The sequence below is a fragment of the Plectropomus leopardus genome, chromosome 9, assembly GCF_026936395.1.
Source record: "Plectropomus leopardus strain MGB_pleo_1.0 chromosome 9, ASM2693639v1, whole genome shotgun sequence".
Taxonomy (NCBI): Eukaryota; Metazoa; Chordata; class Actinopteri; order Perciformes; family Serranidae; genus Plectropomus; species Plectropomus leopardus.
Window position 1 is genome coordinate 23672294 of NC_142184.1, and position 20378 is coordinate 23692671.

The 20378-nt window shown below is 39.0% G+C and overlaps 1 protein-coding gene across 2 annotated transcripts in view; it reads left to right on the top strand.

Annotated features, from left to right (window-relative positions):
• Positions 1-19782, top strand: part of cntn3a.1 (contactin 3a, tandem duplicate 1) — a 155694-nt gene extending 135912 nt beyond the window's left edge. For both annotated transcript variants that reach the window (XM_042491562.2, XM_088082284.1), the window contains 11 exons: positions 127-302; positions 5040-5157; positions 8384-8542; positions 8747-8896; positions 9575-9645; positions 10736-10970; positions 12151-12266; positions 12535-12721; positions 14829-14941; positions 17318-17486; positions 18312-19782. In XM_042491562.2, the coding sequence (XP_042347496.1) occupies positions 127-302; positions 5040-5157; positions 8384-8542; positions 8747-8896; positions 9575-9645; positions 10736-10970; positions 12151-12266; positions 12535-12721; positions 14829-14941; positions 17318-17486; positions 18312-18403 (1586 nt within the window). In that variant the 3' untranslated portion in view covers positions 18404-19782. The remainder of the gene's footprint in view (positions 1-126; positions 303-5039; positions 5158-8383; positions 8543-8746; positions 8897-9574; positions 9646-10735; positions 10971-12150; positions 12267-12534; positions 12722-14828; positions 14942-17317; positions 17487-18311) is intronic.
• The last annotated feature ends 596 nt before the right edge of the window (positions 19783-20378 follow it).

Genomic DNA, 20378 nt, shown 5'->3' on the forward strand with positions numbered 1-20378 from the left:
GCTCGTGTTCACAAATACTGATAAAACCTTCCTAGGCCATGAAAATATTATATTGGAATTCTTAATTCAGGTAGCGTTCCCCTTCAATATGCCCCTGCTTTCTAACTCTGTGCTCCCTGTTTACAGAGCCAACTGTGATCACCAGTCCAGCAGGTCATCTCGACGTGACTGTTGGTGAGAGCATCGTGCTGCCCTGCCAGGTGTCTCATGACCCCACCCTGGACCTCAAGTTCACCTGGTTCTTTAACGAGCAGCTAATCCACTTCGGAAGCCACTGGGCATATTTTGAAAAAGTTGGTGGGGTAAGTGCACTAATGTCCTTGGGTCCTCTGTGTCTCTGTGTATTCAGGGTAAGACATGAACAAAATATATAATGCACTCTGGAAGTTGCACTTGAACCTCCCTTTTAAATCAAATTCACAAGTGTTCTTCAGAAATTGTATAGGCTGCACTCAAGTTTCTGAGTTGTTTAATTTACCTTTGAACTCCATATAATGGCAAAACTAGAAAAATATATTTTAAGCATTGGATTCTTGTGTTGGCCGGGTAGCATTTCCTAAGTTTAAAAAAAATATGTACATTTATATCCTCTTGACAAATCTGTTTCCACTTGAACTTAGAGACTGTTGTGACTTTACTATTTTAAAAAAGCTTTCAGCATCTAAAGACAGGCTTAAAGCAAAGTCATATGTGAAACATTTCTTTTTAATATCCAAAATGTCTTTACATATCTGCTGTCTTTTGTAGAAGAAATCTTACACATATACAGAGGTTTATAGTGACTCACAAGGAAATGAGCTATTTGAACTCCATTAAAACAATCGTTAACACATTTACGTCTCATTTCTCTACAGTTTAATTTCAGCTTTATCTTTAAAGGGGCAAAGTATTGAAAGCTGGTTCATGATGAATTATACAGATGAGATGTTTTGTTTTTTTTACTGAACAAGAGGACTCTATGTTTGCCTGTTGCTGCTTGTTAATAACACCTCCTCCATTGACAAAGCAGCAACCAAGGAACTCATTATGCAGTGCTCAGCCATGTGTTACGTTTGATCATCTAACACCAACTAATTTTTCTCTTTTAATTAGGAAAAGCAATTATGAGGTCTTGGCTTCTCTATCACCTCTTGTTGTTTTTCTTTTTTTGTTTCCGGCACGATAACAACAACACAAGCTGTATAATTGCATGTAGCCCCACAGTTCAGTGAAACACTTGACTCCTCTGCACCAAACCCATGCCAACATGTGGTTGTAGTGGAACTACTGACATATAGATGGTGGCTGGTCACATTATTTAAACTTTTCTGATCTACTGTATATGGAAATGTAGTGAGCAAAACAACATTTTTCACATTTGCTTTGTTTTGGAGCAGAGTATAAAATGCTTTTCGATATTGATAGTCTGCTGTGAACTCTATAACTATATGTAAATTGTAGGCATTGTAGCTACTGTGAGGCCTTTGTACACCATGGGTCCTATTTAGACAATCTAAAGCGCATGGCGTTAATGCGTCTAGGGGGTGCAAAAGCCCACTGCGGCACGTGGCGCAAAGGGATTGTATTTATACTCTGAATTAGTCATGGGTGTCTTTTTGGGCGGAACATGAATTAACCAATCTGTGCGTCAGCTCCAATTCCCTTTAAAAGCCAGGTGTGCCAGGAATTGGCGGATTGTAATCCAAATGACGGATTCAGCGAATTACAGATGTAAGAGGTGTTCTGCTGAAGAAACTGATCTGCTTGTGCGCGAAGTGAAGGCGCGTGAACAGGTAATTTGCCGAAGCAGCAGATATCCACCAAAAGCAGCAGAAGTAAACCATTAATGAGAGGATGTGGCGGTGCAGGTTTAATTAAATTTTTTGTAACCTCCAGAATGGCCTTACAATGCAGAAAAGTGTACAGTGACGTTAGGGGGAGGAGTAATCAAAGCTCGCCACTCAGCATAAAAATCAAGCAGAAATGGGAAGAGCCAGCTGATCTTTCTACCTGAATAATCTGTCCTTTAAAATGCAGGAGCAGACTGTGCCTTTCACTTCAGACCAGCTTTTATTTGGTCAATGGCGCATTCGCCTTCTGTTGCCTCAAAATAGCAATCCACCAACAGTGTGCCTGACCACACCTCACTTTAAGACCAACACGCCCAGGGGCGCACAGATGGGTGCAGGTACATTTGTTATTTAAAGGATGTTCTGGTCTGACACTACCACGTGCTGAGCATAAGATAGAGCCCTCTCTTTTCGTATAAAAATTGTCTAAAATTTAAAAATTAGATACGACCTCACGTTGTGTCAACCACGTTTACGCACCAAATACAAAACTTCAACGTCTATCATTAAACAGCTCTGATTTTCGGAGTTTCTTTGCGTCTGTCAAAAGCTGTTAAAGAGTTGTTTGACCAAGAAGCACTAAAGAAAATGTGATATAACGCGCAGGACAAATACATCTGCAACAAACACGACAAAGATAGTAGTGAGAAACAAGGAAGCAAATGTGTTTCTTCATTTTACCTTGTTTTATAGAACAATCAAACATCGGACATAGTATCTGTGCCTAATAATTAAAATATGCAAACAAAAAGTATGTACTTGGTGTGCAAAGGCCTTCAGATTTAAGTACTGCTCTCCTCGATGTCTGAATCCCAGTGTTTTGACTTTTTATATCCTCTATATATATTTCCTAAATATTCATATATCTGTTTCAAAAATCAGATCCAAGTTTACTCTGTGTTGCATCTTTGATCCAACACAGAGTAAACTGAAAAGGATCTGTTCTAAGTAGCTGATTTAGTCATATAACATTGCAAGAATTGTTATACCTCAATGTTGTAGTATTACTCCTTGAGTACACATCATGCATTAAGTTCTTTGAGCATTGCATTATGGCTCAGAAATGGAAGTAAACTCGGTCCACTCATAATAAATAGGCTGATGTTATTTTCAGATTTACTATTGAAATGATGACACGAGGCAGTTAAAAACTGCAGAAACATCATTTAATTCCACTGGTAGGGAATATTCAACTAAAACACAAGAAACTTGTGCCCTAGAAAAGGATAACCATTCCTATGTATTACTATATCATGCAATTGTGAACAATATGAAAACCGTAAGCCTCCAGCATTATTTACACCAATCTCACTGTTGGCTACAGCCTACTCTCCTGTTTGGTTATAACAGTTTGCAGCTTTAAATAGAGATGTGTTTCTTGTATTTTGTAGGGCTATTTTTTGCTGCTAGAGCTGCAGTCACACTACTAAAAGGGCTGTGATTGATAATAATAATAATGGTCCTCATTGTGTTTGTCAGGTATGTAATTGTTCATCCGCAACTGAAATCAAAAGATTTTTGTTTAAGCACAACAGTATAGAATAAACTGAAATGTACTTTCTGATGCAGGGCTGAATGTTTTTGGTCTGATTCACTTTTTTACTTAAAGGGATACCTGTCCAATTCATCATCCTTTTTATATCTCAGCTGCCATTAGGGCTGTTGCTCAAACTACAGATTGTACTTTTGCCTTTTTGTATCCCTGCCACCATGGAACAGACACAAATACTATAGAGACAGAATGAGAGAGAGACGCCTCTCTCTTTGTCTCTCTTTCTTTCTCTTTCCCTGTCTGAAACTCAGATAAAATTGTAAAACTCGGCAGTGCTGATAAAATAGAAACCAGGATTCTGTTATTGAATTGCTCAGAAACGTATTTTAGTGCATTGTTTGGTACCAAACTGTCACCTGTATTGTAAAAACTGTGGCTGAAAACAGTGCGTTTGCCTAAAATGTTTTCAGAAACATATTTTGGCTTACTGTCAACTGTAATTCAAGATCATTTGTTTTCCAGCCAGCTCCCATATTATTTTCCTGTGTAAAAATGGCCAAGCCTACACGTCACCAGCCGGTGGGAGTGCTTATAGGTCCGATACACTGCAGTGCTGCAGTTAAGTTGTAGGTTTTCTACCTCTTGATCAAAAGGGAACACCTCAACCCTTTCTCAGTTTTCTCTGGTCATAAAGCATCTTTTTTTTAAAGGTATTTTTTTGTTTTTCTACTGCATAGAAAGTGTAGTTTTCTTTAAAAAAAAAGAAAAAAAGAAAGAAAGAAAAAAAAAGACCTTCTTTCCAGCAGTGAAATCCTTCTTTGAGATGAAAGGAAGGCGAAAAGGCTGACTGAAGGATGTGTTGGCAAACCCCAGTAAAACAAAGTCAGCATTTTCAGTATTGAGTGAGAAAAATATCAGTGTTACTTGTACTTATCTAATATTGCAGTTTCTATTTTGCTCATATTTTTTTCTATGTAACCCAACACCCCATAAAGCATGAAAGTCAGCCTTAACATAAAGCAATTGCACTGCCTTGTAGATATGTATGTGAGAGAGAATGCCATTTACCTTTTTATTTTATGTCTAAAAGCCACAAGACATATGATTACTGCATTTTGCAGGGCTTTTTAGAGTCTCACTTTAGGTAATAAGCAAGCTTGGAGGTTCTTTTTTATGCTGTTTATGAAATTTGCCAAAGTGAGAGATCTGTGACCCACTCCATTCCCAGTTATATTATTTTAATGATGGCAGGGAGTTTCAAAGAGTGAATGACTTGCAAAATAAATTTTCATCTCTATAAAATGTCCCCGATTATACATCAAAGTCATTATCAAGTCTCATACTGTTTCACAGTCCCTTACTTTCATAGATAAGACATCAACTTAACATTAGCGCTAACTTGAAAGTTCAAAGCTAATAATACATTTGGCATTGAATGGTTGTCTGTTGAGTAAATGGAATCGGAGGGGATAAAAGGGATAGAGCTGAAAGAAGCTTTTTAACTCCCCACAAAGAAATGTCATCACAAAAACCTTCACTCAGTCACTTGGTGTGTCCATAGACTTGCCCTTCTCCTCCATAATGTAACAAACTGAATGCCGGAGAAATCACTGTGACATTGCACTTGTTTCTGCAGTAATTTTAGTTCATTTTGCAGCATTTCACAATTTTTCCTTCACTCTTACTCTTTTATGTTTTTTTCTAATGTGCACTCACAGCGGTCGGCTGGTGACATCATGATCCGCAACATTCAGCTGAGGCATGCTGGGAAATATACGTGTGCAGTTCAGACGAAGGTGGACAGCGTGTCTATTGCCACTGATGTGGTAGTCAGAGGTAAGGATGTCCCTCTTCCTCATGCTGAAAAGGAATCAAACCTTGCTGTCAGATTTGTTTTTCTGCATTAAGAAATGCAGCGATAATGTATAGCTGTATTTAGCCAAGACGTCTCTACTACCAACCCTCCGCTAGCCAAGAACGTCACTCTCTTTCATAGTAAATGAAGGAGTATAAACACAAGTACTATAACTGAATGTATGGCAGTAGTCTCCTATACAATAGTGACAAAAACAAGCCTTGACATCATCACTCTGCTGTATATCACAGTGAATGAAAAAATAATCTATGAATAATAATAAAATCTATAATTACAGCAAAATTTGACCTGCTAATATATGCCATAATCATATAATTTGCATGTTGGAGGCACATTGTGGGCAGAAAGATTTCAGCAGCTTTTTAGATGAGCCGTGTCACTGTTTTGCCAATGATACATCGATTTATCCCTCAACCAAACCCAATAACCTAAATCATCTGTCCTCCCTCCCAGGCCTGTCACAATAATTATGTTTTTAACTAATTGTATTTAGTTTTGCAGCCTTATACCAGTTTGAAGGTATACGGTGATATGAAAATAGACAATTATTATACAGTGCTCACTGGCTTATCTATGATAAAAAGAAAAAAAATGCAAATGGATAGAGAATCTCATGTTTATTTCATGTCATTTTCAAAAGGGAGACTTTTTACACAAATTTACATTAAAAAGTTGTTTCAGGTCTTAATTAAAGTGATAAAGCATTTGTTCAAACAAAACTAACACTTCTGTTTTCATTCCTTAAAGGGTCATTCTGACTAATAATAGTAGTAATAATTCTGTAATACTGTGATACAATGAAACCATGATATTTTCTGTGACAGTTATCATACTGTGAAAATCTTATGCTGCTGTAACCCTAATTGTACAATATATAGACAAAAGGTTGTGACGTCAGTCATTTTTTCTGACCTTGATATCTGCGTTTGTTTGTTTGTTTACAAAAAGTATGATACTAGAACAACAACAGGGTTGTGCTAACCATTATAACATTTGGTTGCTGCGCCTAAGCTTTTTTTTCACCGGACCTTAAGCCAAATAAGTAGTAAAAAACTATTCTGGGACATATTTTCTATCAGTTTGGTCAGACTGCTTCTGCCCTGTTGTTTGCTTTCTGTGTCTGAGTTTCACCATGGGCAGGCCTCAGGCAACTCCTACTGATGGTTACTGACCAGCCAGAAAGTTTGGAAGAATAAATCCAGTCTGGTTTCACTCCACAGCTTCGGTGTGGGAGCATTTTGGGTTTAAGTAGAGTGAAAGAGGAGAGCCCATTTTTGTGTGTTGTGTACACATATCTATTACACGTCCCTCCGTCCTGGGAGAGGAATTCCTCTTCAGTTGCATTGCCTCTGGTTTCTTCCATTTTTACCCCATTACAGGTCTTTTGAGGGGGTGTTTATTACTTATCTGCTGTGACGCTCCTGGGACAGAGGATGTAATATCTTGTACTGAGATCTGAGGCAAATTGTAATTCGTGATATTGGGCTATAAATAAAATTATAAATGGAATTCAACTTAATTTAATGAGCCAGTACGTCAACTTTGTTTAAAGACAGTGGTAACAAAAAAATGACAATAAGGAATTAGTGACTCCTCTTTCAGGTCAAATATTTAATATTTCTTTTATTGCAACATTGTTAACAGAGCCCAAGAGTCTTTTATTTACTTTGGTGTTTTGGTGTGTGGTTTCATTTAATTTATTTATTTTGACTGAGGATATTTTAACATTTTAACATATCAAACCTGCTACTAAGAATTTTAGTAACCATTAATTATTTCCGATAGCCCTACTTTAACAATTGGTGACCCTTGCGTGACACCTAATCACAAAAAGGGTTGCCCTGTGTCAAAGCCAAATCCCTACAGAATCTTGTCATCATCTTTGAAGGGTATATGACTTTTGACCATCATGTTACGAAGCTTGTCCGATCTTTTTTCTTCAGTTGAAAAATAGTGCGAGCATCAAATGTATCTTGTCCATTACAGATCTTGAAACATTAATTCGTACTTAATTTTCTCCCGTTTATTTTAATTCCCTGTTCAGTGCATCAGTCAAGCTGCCCTAAATCATTTCCAGTTGGTTCAAAATGTAGCTGCAAGGCAATTAACTAGAACCGTCAGTCACATATTACACTTGTTCTCGTATCCTTCTTTTGACTTCCTGTAAAATTCAGGATATACTATAAGATTTTGTTGATTACATATAAGGTAGTACATGATCTTCCCACAGTTACATTTCTGATCTCCTCATATCCATCCCACACTTCGACTGCAAAACAAAAGTGATCGTGTATTCACTGTTTAAGCCCCAACACTTTGGAATCATCTTTATCACTTCATTAGATTTGCTGAGTCTTTTGACTGTTTTACTTAGCTTCTAAAAAGCTATCACTAAAGGCAAGCCTTTTTTTTAGATCTCCATCTCTGTCTTATGTTCTGCTTTGTTATAGTGTGGTCTGTCTCTCATTGTGCTGGTTTTTATATTGTAACTTATTTGTCTTGATTTATTTCTTGATTCATACTTTTAAGTGTGTGTGTTTGAAGCACTTACTTACCTTTGCCCACCTACAGGAAACCCTGTGCAGCAGTGGTTTCCAACCTTTTTGATGTCTAAGCCCTTAAAATCAAGCAATATTTATTTATGACCCTTCATCACACATTTACGTACTGTATGTTATGAGTTGTGCATTTGTTAATCTCCATTATAATATCCTTAGATTGTTTTATTTCAGTCTTTAGAAGAGGTGAAGAAGAGAAGAATGAATATGATTTTACACATATGTTTTCGTCTTTCCAATCCTGATAATAGTCTCATGACCCCCCATGAGTTACACTGCAAACCCTTGGAGTGAATCTGATCCTTCCATTGGGAACCACGGCTGTAGGGCATGTTATGGTCTTTTTATTCTCTAAATTATACCCCACCTAAGAAAAATATAACATGAGATGCAAAATCTACTTATTTTGTTCTGCTTGTAGATTCTTTTGCTTCTTTTCTGCCATCAGTGCAACATTGTTTTAAAGACTGGTGATACTTCAGTATTGCATTCACATTGTCCCAAGACTGTCTCTAATCAGTTATGTTACATCTGCCTTAAGCCTGGCCCACTCACTCGCCTCTTCATTAATCACTACAGTATAGTATATCATCCTCTGTAAGTGAACATTGATGAATCATCCCTCCAGGTCCCCCAGGCCCCCCTGTGGACTGTCAGGTGACTGAGATGACAGAGACCACTGCTGCTCTGTCCTGGGGACCCGGGATGGACAACCACAGCCCCATCCTGAGCTACACCATCCAGGCCAGAACGCCCTTCTCTCTGGGGTGGCAAGCCGTTACCACTGGTAGGCTGGTTTCATCTGACAGTCTGAGTGTAGGTTGTGTGAAGTTTATGGAGCAGATAAAAAAGAGTGAGTGGGCGTGACTGGTATCTTTTTCAAACACCACACACGAAGTGACAGTAAATAACACATCACCAGCTTGGCTAACTTTCAGTGGCAGATCTTTGCAGGGTTTTGATGAAAGGTTATTTCTGTGATGTCTCTCAGTTCCTGAGCTGCTTGGGGGGAAGCAGCTGTCATCCACTGTCATTGACTTGAGTCCCTGGGTGGAGTACGAGTTCAGAGTCCTGGCAACCAACAGCATAGGAACAGGAGAGCCCAGCAAACCCTCCAAAAAAGCGCGCACCAAAGAAATGCGTATGTATCGGGAGCTCTTTACGTTTCCTCTGCTGCCAACAGTGACACTAATTGTTTGCAAATTACGCCCATTATATACAGAGAGATCCTACTTCAGGATGGTAATTAGATCTCTTCAAAGAACTGTATTGTACCAGTGTATTCTCTGCTTTCTTAGGGGCACACAACACATGAATGAATTAAATTCACAATAAATATGTTGATGCCTGGCAGCTTCAGTCTGACAGTTTCACCTGTTTGTCTGTGTGGAGAGAGAAAAATAAGTCCCTTTTCAGGCAGTGCATAGACAACACACATAATAGATATAGTGCCGTTGGCTCACAACCAACAAGAGTGTTAATTTTACATTTTACATTGAATGACATTTAAAAAAACACAGTGAAACATAATACTCTATTGAATTACAGTTACTTGATTATACAAACTTATACTTATTTTATACTTCCTTTTTTCAAATTTTTTTCTCAGCTGTTTGCCTTTTTTTTAGCTAGAACAGAAGTTATAGAGTGAAAGGGGGAGAGAGAGGGGATAACATGCAGCAAAGGCTGCAGGTTGGAATCAAACCAATGGCCACTGCAGCGAGGACATAGCCTTTGTACATGGGGCGCCTGTTCTACCAAGTGAGCTACTGGGCGCGCCTACAAACTCGTACTTCTAACACTGTGGTTAATCTGTTAGTTCCCAGGGTTACTCCGGCCAGAGTGAATGGCGGCGGTGGAGGACGTTCAGAGCTGGTCATCACTTGGGAGGTAAACACTTTAAATTTTTGTTTGTGTGTTTAAGTGAGTTGATATTGATGTGAATGTGTTCTTGTTCGTACTACATTCGTATGCACACTTGAAATTGATTTTAATGTATGTATATATATTCACTTGGACAATTAAAGTCCTGGATACATGTAAGAAATTCTTGTTGAAACTTGTAAAAAGACTGGGAATTGTCCAGTACTGAATTGGGGAGTAGTTAGACTGTTCAACCATGTTTCACTGTTTCTGTGTCCAGGATTTTTTTGGGTGGGCCTAGAAGTATGCTCAATGACGGTCTGTAATAATACTTAATGTAATCCCTTCTTTACTTCATGAAAACTATGTTACTACTAACATTAACACACATAGCATCAGTATATTTTTATATATATATATGATGTTGGTATGTGCTTTGTGCTATCATTAACTGCTGTTACCTGCTGAACAAGAGGCTGTTGCCGTGCAGTGGCTCTCGTTCCCTGGTTTGGAGGGTGTGTGCCGTGCAACTACAGACTTTGTGTCCTCCCAGGGTGTGTGTATGGGATTGCTTCTGAAGTAGCAGCTAACAAGTGTCCGTTGTTAAGAATTGGCTTCTCTTCATTTCAGCTCTTATTGCGGACAAGCCCTAATCATCTCAGAACATTGAATACTGATTTTTTCCACAATTTTGAAACCTAGTATCATATACATGGCAATTGTTTTAATTGCTCAAATTTGGCTGGGTGGTTAATTGTACATTTTTCTATGGTGTGACAAACTCATTACACATTTATTTTTGCTTTACCTTGACTTAAGTATTTGTATGTTTCTGACTTCACTTTGGTTTGTTAATTTATTTAAATTTTATACTGGAATGAACAGTATTAAGAACAACTTTACAGCTCTGTTTGGATAGCTCTATTTTATTCCTCCTCAGTATAAAAACCACTTAACCAGACTGAGTGATAAGTTCGTGCAAGGCTTGCAAGTACAGTACCACCCTCAGCACTTTTCCTCTAAGTGCCATAATCCGTGCATAGCTGCATTTCTTTTAGGTATTAATATCTTTAAGATCAGTCATCTTGAGTCATCCCTCTGACTCATACCTCCTTAGCCTGTTCCTGAGGAGCTGCAGAGCGGTCCAGGCTTTGGCTATGTGGTGGCTTTCCGCCCACTCGGGGCGCCGGGCTGGATGCAGGCTGCCGTCACTTCCCCAGATGCCTCTAGATATGTCTTCAAGAATGAGAGCATCCCTCCCTTCTCCCCGTACCAAGTCAAAGTTGGGGTTTACAACAACAAGGGGGAGGGCCCCTTTAGTCCAGTGACGACCATCTACTCCGCAGAGGAAGGTGTGTACTATTACAACTATATGGCAAGACGTGTTAACTAAACTCTGGGAATGTATAACACAGTCATTGCAGATCGCATGAGTTTGAGTCTTATAAGATTTTATTTTCAGTTATCTTAAACGAATACTTAACCCCCCAAATGATCATCTATCAATTACTAATCCTGTGTTATGTTGAAATGATGAAGAAAACCCTTTAAAGAAAGAAAACTGTTTATCTCACATGCCTACAGTGAACAAAGAATCCCAAATCTATATAATACACTGCTCATTGGTGTAGTCTTGCTGTTGTTAAACACGGACCCCTATGAATAAAATGAATAAATATTTTTTCTCCATTTTTGCATTCTTCGTTAACTGTGGAGGCATGTAAGAAAAACAGTTCTTCCAGAAATCAGCGTAACACAGGGTGAGTAATTGATATACAAATCCTCATTTAGAGTGTGAAGTATTCCTTTAAATACCCTGTGCTGCAAAGCCATGCATGAACAAGACGTAGACCAACAACTTGCTGGTTACACTCGTCAATTTTTATATACTCTCACTAAAGGTGAACACTGGAAATTGTTTTGTATTTTATGGACTGAGTCCAATATCCTGTTTCCAAACACCTTGGAAGTCTGAGAAAACATATTTTTTCAAACATTGTCTGACTATGATCTATGTGGTCCTACATCAATACAAAACTTTTCTGCCAAAGTTAAAACAATTTGTGTTTTTTCACTTTGTCTGAGCTTGTCCCACTGGTTTGAAGTGGGCAGGGCTCAGATAGAAAAACAGCCATGTCACACATTTTTAAGCACCAATTGGGATTCAGAAATAATTAAATTGAAATTTCGCGACAGACCCACACGGTCCGTCTTATCTGATCAGTTCCCTCTTGCACAGTCTTACGAAGTAGATCAGATGAGTTTTTTATTAGTTAACTCTGTTTTTTTTCTGAACTTAATTTTAAATTGTTGACATTTAATGAGGAATATTAAACGTTATAGTTTTCGGCGCTGTTACATTGTATGCAGTGGACTTTCTGGGACTTAATATTGGAGTACTCACTCCTCCTCACACAGTGATATGGATAGATTGGCTGGAGCTACAGTGTATTCAATAAGTCATTCTGAGGACGTGGGTGGAAGTGAATCTGTGTCTTCCTCCTTATCCTGACTATCCTGTGTGTCTTTCAGAGCCCAGCAGAGCTCCAGGGAGGCTGAGGGTGAGGAGTGTATCAGCGTCCGAGGTAGAGGTCACCTGGAAGCCGCTTGCCTGGAGCAACAACCGCAGACGCATCCTGGGCTATGAGGTCAAATCAACACATGCCCACACAATAGGAATTGCACAAATGCAGTGCCAACAGCTAGTGGCATTATATCTTGGATAACAATGTGATGACCTTTTTTGCATTAGCATCTATATAATTATTCATTCATGGAGTAAACTGCAGTATATGAGCATGATGAAGTCCTCCATGGTCTGTGCCCATAATAGTGCAGTTACAGATGGAAGTTTTAAGTAACAAATCAGAGGCAAGCTGATAAAGTATAATCTGTGTATGTGTTGTGTGTGTTTAGTTGCAGTACTGGGGTGAGAGGAAGAAGCAGGACACAGCCAGTGTGATCAGGACAGTGGGGAATAAAACTTCAGTGCTGATCAGGGATCTGGAGGGGAGCAGTACCTATTACATGTCCCTGCGGGCCTATAACAGTGCTGGAGTCGGTCCACAGAGCATCATAGTCAATGTCACCACCAAGAAACCACGTAAGGACACTCAACACAATGAGGGGGGTGACTGTGACTTTTTGTGCATGGTTTTAGTTTGTTTTTACCTATGGTTAAAGGTGCATGGTCATTTTGTTTAAATTTCCTTTCAGAGAATATGTTTCAGTAATTAGAGTGAAAGTAGGAAATATTCAAAACATCAAAATAAATTCTTAAGATTTAAAATCAAGTTTTAGTTGGCTGTGGTGAAAAAAATCCTGAAATTCATTATGCAATTCCATCAACATATGAGACACTGGTCAAAGATCGAGCTTTTGATTTTTGCATTTCTTCACTGTAAGTTAAATGAAGATAGGGCTAGGCAATATATTAATAATATACTGATATCATGGTATGAGACTAGATATTGTCTTAGATTTTGGATATCTCAATATCATAAGTGTTGTCTTTACCTGGTTTTACAGGCTGCATTACATGAAAGTAAAATAATTTATAGCTGTTCTGTTATTTGTCTTTACACACTTAGTCATTACACCCACATTTCTGATGATTATCAAAAATCTCATTGTGTAAATGCTTTGTGTAAGCATCAATAGGCAACCCTGCAGTATTGTTGCAATGTCAATAATGAGGTATTTGGTCAAAAATATCGTCATATTTAATATTCTCCATATCCCCCAACCCTAAAGAAAGATGAACATTTTTGCTTTAAAGGGACAGTCCACCCCAAAATCAAAAATATTTATTTTTCCTCTTGCATATAGCGCTATTAATTAATCTAGATTGTTTTGGTGTAAATTGCTGAGTGTTAGACATATCAGCCATAGAGATGTTTGCCTTCTGTCTAATATAATGGAACTAGATGCCACTCCGCTTGTGGTGCTCAAAGTACAAAAATATAACATTTGGAAAAACTCAACAGCAAATGCATTTTTACAGACATCAATACCTGTTTATTCAAAGAAGCGTGCATCTACTGCTAGCACCTGGCACTACTGAGCAAGCTAACCTTACAGCTCCGCCAAGGAGGACGCCATGAATGTTTACATGTCGTGCTGTCACAAGCATGAGCCCCTAATCCATGAATGCAGGTTTCCTCCTGCACAATGATGCGATTGGCGGATGTAGCTCATTAGAAAGAAAACAGTTCCTACAGAAAACTGCTTACAACAATTATCTTGAGTGACCCGGTCATGATTTCTGACATCTCTCTTGAGTTTTTCAGATGCTTGTTTTGTTTGTTTGTTTTGTTTTGTTCCATTTAATATTTTCAACACTCTGCATGTCACTCCAAAACAATCTAGGTTAATAAACACTACAGATAAGTGGGAAATAATTGTTTTAGGGTGAACTGTCCCTTTAAAGATATCCTTTAGAGGTTTGCTCTTTATCTATAGTTAGGTTTATTTAACTGCAACGTTCAGAGTTCAACTCCCTCTGAAGGGCCCTTGTTGCAGGTCTTACAGCCCTCTTTCTCCCCACATTTGAAGTCTTATCAAAATGAATAGTGTGAAACTGATGGACATCATGTAGCATTACTGTCATTTGACAGACATGCAAATCTTTGATGTTGATGCCAGTTTAATCCACGGTCACACTGTGCGATTTGACAGGCAGGCCTTGGTGGAAAATGATGAGATGTTTCCTGTTGAGGGATTCCCTATAAACAGTTAACTCCTCTTTATATCGCTTTACACTTTCCTCGTTTCACCCGCGTGCCAATAAGTGTGTACATGTGTGTCTTTGTGCATGTACTTGCAGAGCCCAAGTTTCAAACAAAACAGGACCCGCTCATCGTAACAGTTCTCCATGGAACCACTTATGTTTAAAACTTCACAGGGCTCTGACAGATGAGCAGAACCTTATGCTCTAATAGATAAATGTAAATTAATATCACACCTTTAATATGTCTGTTACACACTCACGTGTCTTCCTCATTTTCCCCCTCACAAACAGCTGCACACTCACTCCCACGCACATATTCCTAGAGTCACTGCTCACTCCTAACAGTGGGATGATAAACTGATAATGAGAAATCTCCTTCATGCTTAGTTGGTTCTGGACTTTACTGTTTATTGAGCGGGTGGCTTGTTGTTTTTCTCCCTCCTCTTCCTTTACCTTTCCTTTCCTCGTCCTCCTCCTCCAGCACCCAGTCAAGCCCCAGTGAAAATCATGTGGAACACTTCCAACTCCAAGGTCATCCTGAGGTGGGACCAAGTACACGCGCTGGAGAATGAGTCAGAAGTCACAGGATATAAGGTAAAAGATTTTTTACGCTAGAGAGTGCTTAAACTGGACTGCAGCTTTGACGAGTGAATGATTTTATAGATTGTAACATAACAGAGAATGACAGACTGTCAACTGCTCCATTTACTCCAGATGAGGGCTCCGTTACTTTTTTTTTTCCAGTTTTGACTGCACTCATTTTTGAATACACTGATTTTGCTGATAAGCAAGGAAGCACCTAAACCTCTCACCCTAGCGTTAATTACATTTAATTTGAAGGTGCAACAAACCATGTTCTAACTATTTCATATTGAATTTATGGTGGTGTGATGTGAAGCTGCATATTCATTTAATTTTGAAGTCCTCCACAAATTGCTCCTCTCCTTAAAATAGCAATCCCTTGGTAACTACAACACCCACATCCCATTATTTTTAGCCACAGACAAAAATTCACAACCTTTCTGATTGTTTCTCAGCAGGGGAGTCTTTTTTGGAAATTATACTAGTTGCACCTTGATTGTCATCTTCCCAGTTTGTAAGATTTTACTTATTTTTAGCAGCATCATATGTATAATACATATTTTGATGATTACTTCAGAGAATGTATTTCTGGTTGTTATGAATCCTTTTGAAGTGCCCTTTGGTTTATCAATCTGAAAAATGTTCAGACAATGATTTGAAGCCTCTTACATGTAGAATATAAAACTGGGAAATTGGTGTCTCAATTGTCTGCAGTCGCAGCACAATGCTCTCACCACATTGAGGGGTCTCCTGAGAGTAGGGCTTACTTTATCAGAGTGCATACATGATTACTGCATTTTAGTAGTTATCGACTACTCCCAAAGAGTAGTCAACTATTCGATTATTCGCAGGAGATAAACATATACTTTTTCTCACTCAATAACAATGATCAATTCATGTCCACTCATATAGGTGGGATCCATGTGGGGATGGGTGAAATACAAGCAGCATCCTCAGGGGCTGAATAATGAAGCCACCCCCATGTTAAAATGCCAAACTTCACAGCAGAAATAAACAATGTTTACAGCCTGGTACAAAAAAAATGGTTTTGGTATCTATAGTGTCAACATTTATGACAACCGTATGGAGATGTTATTTTTTTTGTTTGTTTGTTTGTTTTGATTGCTTGTTTTATAACTCACCCTTTTACATTTTATCAAGGCCAAAAATGTTGTGTTTTTTTATGGTGGGCTGCTTTGAGTGACAGGCTGTCATTGAGTCGTCACTACAGTATCTGAGTCAGATCCACCCCTCATTCCTCCACAGCTTCAGCTTCTCGTCCAAATATGGTCACTTCTGGCTCCAAAAATTCAAAATGGCTGATTTCAAAGTGGCAGTCCACAAAGTAATGGGTGATGTCGCGGTCACTACATCCATTATTTAAACAGTGTATGGTGAAATAGCAGAGTCTTCAGTTGACTCAGAGAGGCTGTTAACGAATGAGCCAATCTTATTGGATTCGCCAGCGCACATGCTGGAGATACAGGGTCCGCTCCATTTCAGTGTGTCTGTGCACTCCTTAACACAGAAGAAGAAAAATCCATGTGAGATTTTCTTGTTGACAAACTATAAAACAGTAATGCTCACAATACGATTTAGTTAAATCCCGAATGACATTCACCAGTTGTCTGTCTCGTAATTGTCCTCTGACTTGTTTGTGTTTGTATGGCCCATGTGGTCGGGGTGACGTACGTGCTGCAGTAACAACGTGACTGCTTTCTTGTAGGGATAGCAGCAGCATTTACTTCTCTAAATACCTTCAATTCTGTTTATTTATGACTTAGAGTAGCATCGATCTTTTGGAGGATTGCAGAGCCAGTGTGTAGGGTAGTATGTGCTTGTGTGTGTGCGTTAGGAGTGTACAGTAAAGATATCAAGTGAATGTACAGTAGTGTTTACTGTTAGTGCACTTATAAATACTGCAGCTTCTCAAGACCAGCAAAGTATGCCTGCTGTAGATGCGTTACAACTGCTTCAATACTGAACTGTGACTGAATATAGATGAACAATTAGTTGTCTGAAACGCACAATGTTGACTAGTGATTTTGATATTAGACTAGTTGGGTGTTCGGTGAAACCCTCACTATATAGTAATTCCAGAGTCAAGCTGCAGTTGACTGGATTGATGCATCTCTACACTCCCCTTATCTTTGCTGCACTCTCTCCTCTGGTGGTCCATCACAGCCATGTTCATCTATCTACAGTAAGATTCATCCTTGCTAGTTTCAGAGTCCGCACATTATATCTCATGGAGCTGACTGAAAGAAACAAGAGTAAGAACTCAGATTTTCTTGCTGATGATCAACAATAACACTCTCGGAGACCAATCATATAACGCGTGGAGAGGCTTCACACCGTGCCTCACATTGTCCTCACTGCTTCCTGCAGGTGATGTACAGCCAGGACAAACACAGCCGTCCCAGTGTGGTGGAGACCAACACCACCTCCTTGGAGTTGTCACTGCCGGTCAACCAGGACTACGTTATCCAGATTAAACCCTTCAGTGAGGGAGGGGAAGGCAGCAGCAGCCGCCAGATTACCATCCCCAAGATAGCAGGTGGGACAGCACTGAGGCATGAAACATGAAAATGATGTCCGTTTGTGAGACGTCTGTGTAAAAGCAGATGAATTCAGTTGAGCAAGTTAGGAGTCACCCATACACTGGTGTTGTGAGCATATGAAGAATTATTTTGTGTACAGTTTTCCCTCAATTTCTTTTGTCTGCCTCTCCCTAAATTGACAGACTAATGTGTGAGTGTAAAAATATGCACTGTAAACACAACAACTTCTGTAGCTGCATTGCATTATGGTCATTTCAGGCTGCTGCGCTTAGATAAATTGGTCTCTCTGACTCTGGTATGAGGTGTTTTTCCCCCATTAAATGTGATGCAAAATGGTGAGTCTTCAAATAAGCCATTTCTCTTTGACGCAAAGTATGAATATTGTGCGTTTACAGTTGTCTGAACTGTAAAAAAAAAAAATTCTTACCCACAGACTAAGAAATATATATCATCAAACAATAGAATAGGATCAGACTTGCAAAGAATATTGGCAGAAGCTGGTTGTTTTGGAGTGTGTTTTTTTTTCTTTTTAATCAAACTGTGTCTAATGCTGTACCCACCCCACATGTCTCCAGTCTAGCAGCCATAACTGCGTGTAGTGTACTAGTGCCATCTATCGACATATTTGTGTACTCACACCACACTGTACTTCTTTGTGCTGAATTCATTGTATAATTGACTTACTGGGTGTTTTTTTAGTCTAATAATTACCTTGAGACCTCTCTAAACATGCGTTGCGATCACACTCCAACCATGATTACAGAGCAACATTTCTTTCAAGATATACACCTGTTTGATTTTTATCTGTTGGTGTATTTCAGGCTCCATAGCCACAGGAGCAGCTTCAGAGTCCTCTGCATTTCCCTTGGTCAACCTTGCAGCGTTAATCCTCACAGCCAGGACTGTACTATGACAAACATCTGCATTTAACAGGCAGTACAGCTGCTTATTAAGAGGAGAAACAGCAGGCCAGAGACAACAAGAGGCTGACAGCCACATTTCCACCTGCTCCTTTCCCTACCCTACTGTGTCTTTCCTCCTCTTTCTACAAAGGTCTCTTTGTAAGGAAGATTCTTTTCCTCCACCTTTCTGAAGGAGTTATTGAAAGGAACTGGCTCTTTCAGGGGTTCCTTTTAAGGAAGTGAAAGGACACCGTGACTCAACTGCAGTCTCTTTGAAGATGTTTCTTTCTGTACTCCCGTCTGACCAGTGGATATTCTCATACGGTTTTAACCTTTGAGGCCCAGTGGCGTGTGATGCACAATCGGATGTGTATATGTTTTTTTTCTTTGTGGGACTGTGCCGGTTCTGTTAAACGGATATTGTATGTTCCGGACTTTTCTTGGATGCTAGGATTTTATCCCAACTAGGGATGGAGGAGACTTTACAAAGCTCATATTTATGTGAGTGAAGTTATATTTAAGCTAAGACAAGAGATGTCTTTTCCCTCCTTTTTTGGACTGTGTTTGGGAAACTTCCTGCATTGTCAAAGAAGTAAAAACAACTGTTACTAATCCCTGCCAAAAACAGGGAGCTAAGCCTCATTGCTTTATGACAAACCAGAATTTGGGACCTTTGGGACTTTGACTGGATTTTCTTCATGCTTTTACGTTACACCACATTATATCAAAACCTCAGAGTTGCCATGAAACTGACTGTAACCAAAGGTATTGAGCCGACAAGATTCAGTTCCCCCTATTGTATCATTGTGAAAAAATGCAGCGTGTAGGCCCCCAATATGGCTGCCATTGTAAACAGCAGACTTGTGTTAATTAATTGATGTCTTACCTTCCTCCCTCATCCATGACAAGTGTGTAACAAAGGCACGCTGAGCAGTGTGAGCCACATTGTTGTACACTGTATGTATGAAATCCTCAGGTCCCAAATGAGCCTTAAGTCTTATGATTATTATCCATGTTGTTATTATTCAAGAGATGTTTTATTTATTTTCCTCCTCTATTTATCCGCATTGTGTTTTGGCTCACTCATGCTATAATTTATGAATAACTGACCTTCGCTTTTTCAGAATTTTTCACTTTTGTTACTTTTTAGATCATATTTTTGGGCGTTTTTGGCTCAAAACAACATGCCTTTCTCCTATGTCTTTCATGATGAGCATTGTAATACAGTACAAGTAGCTGTGTTTACTGACTTTTCTAACATAGCTTACAAAGGAGGGATGGTATTTTACTGTCAGCTGCTGTTTGGCATGAGATTGGACAGTGTACGTACCTATGTTGCTAAAGATGTCTGAATAGATCAACCTGCTTTTAATAAACATAATGCCATTTTCTTCATTTTGTTCATTAATGTCATGAAGCACGAAGAAAGTATATGACATTTTTAAATAATTAATTTTTTTAACTTGCTCTACAATTTCATTTTTTGTTTTGTTGACATACTATCCTGTGACATTTTGACAGCATGCTATACTATGAGATTTTTAAAAATGTTTTCAAGTGACATACTTTACTAAAACATTTTTTATGATGTTTTGATGATACACCATGGTATGAAATTTTTTAGGATCTTTTATCGACGTACTATTCAGCGGCATCCATCCATCCATTGTCATCCACTTATCCGAGGCCGGATCGCAGGGCAACAGGTTGAGAATAATATTCCAGACCTCCCTCTCCCCACCAGTGCTTTCAAGATACAAGGTATGAGATACAAGGTAAATTTATTGGTCATTTTTTAAACTATGTTGAAAAAACTAAATTAAAATTTGTCCTTATATCCTACTGCATCTAGGGGAGATGAAGGAGGAATTCAGGATTCTCACAGCCTGGGGAATGAAGCTACTCTGTAGTTTGGTGGAACGGTAGCAGATACTTTCCAGCTCCTCCTGGAAGACCACCAGACGTTCTCAGGCCAGACAAGATATG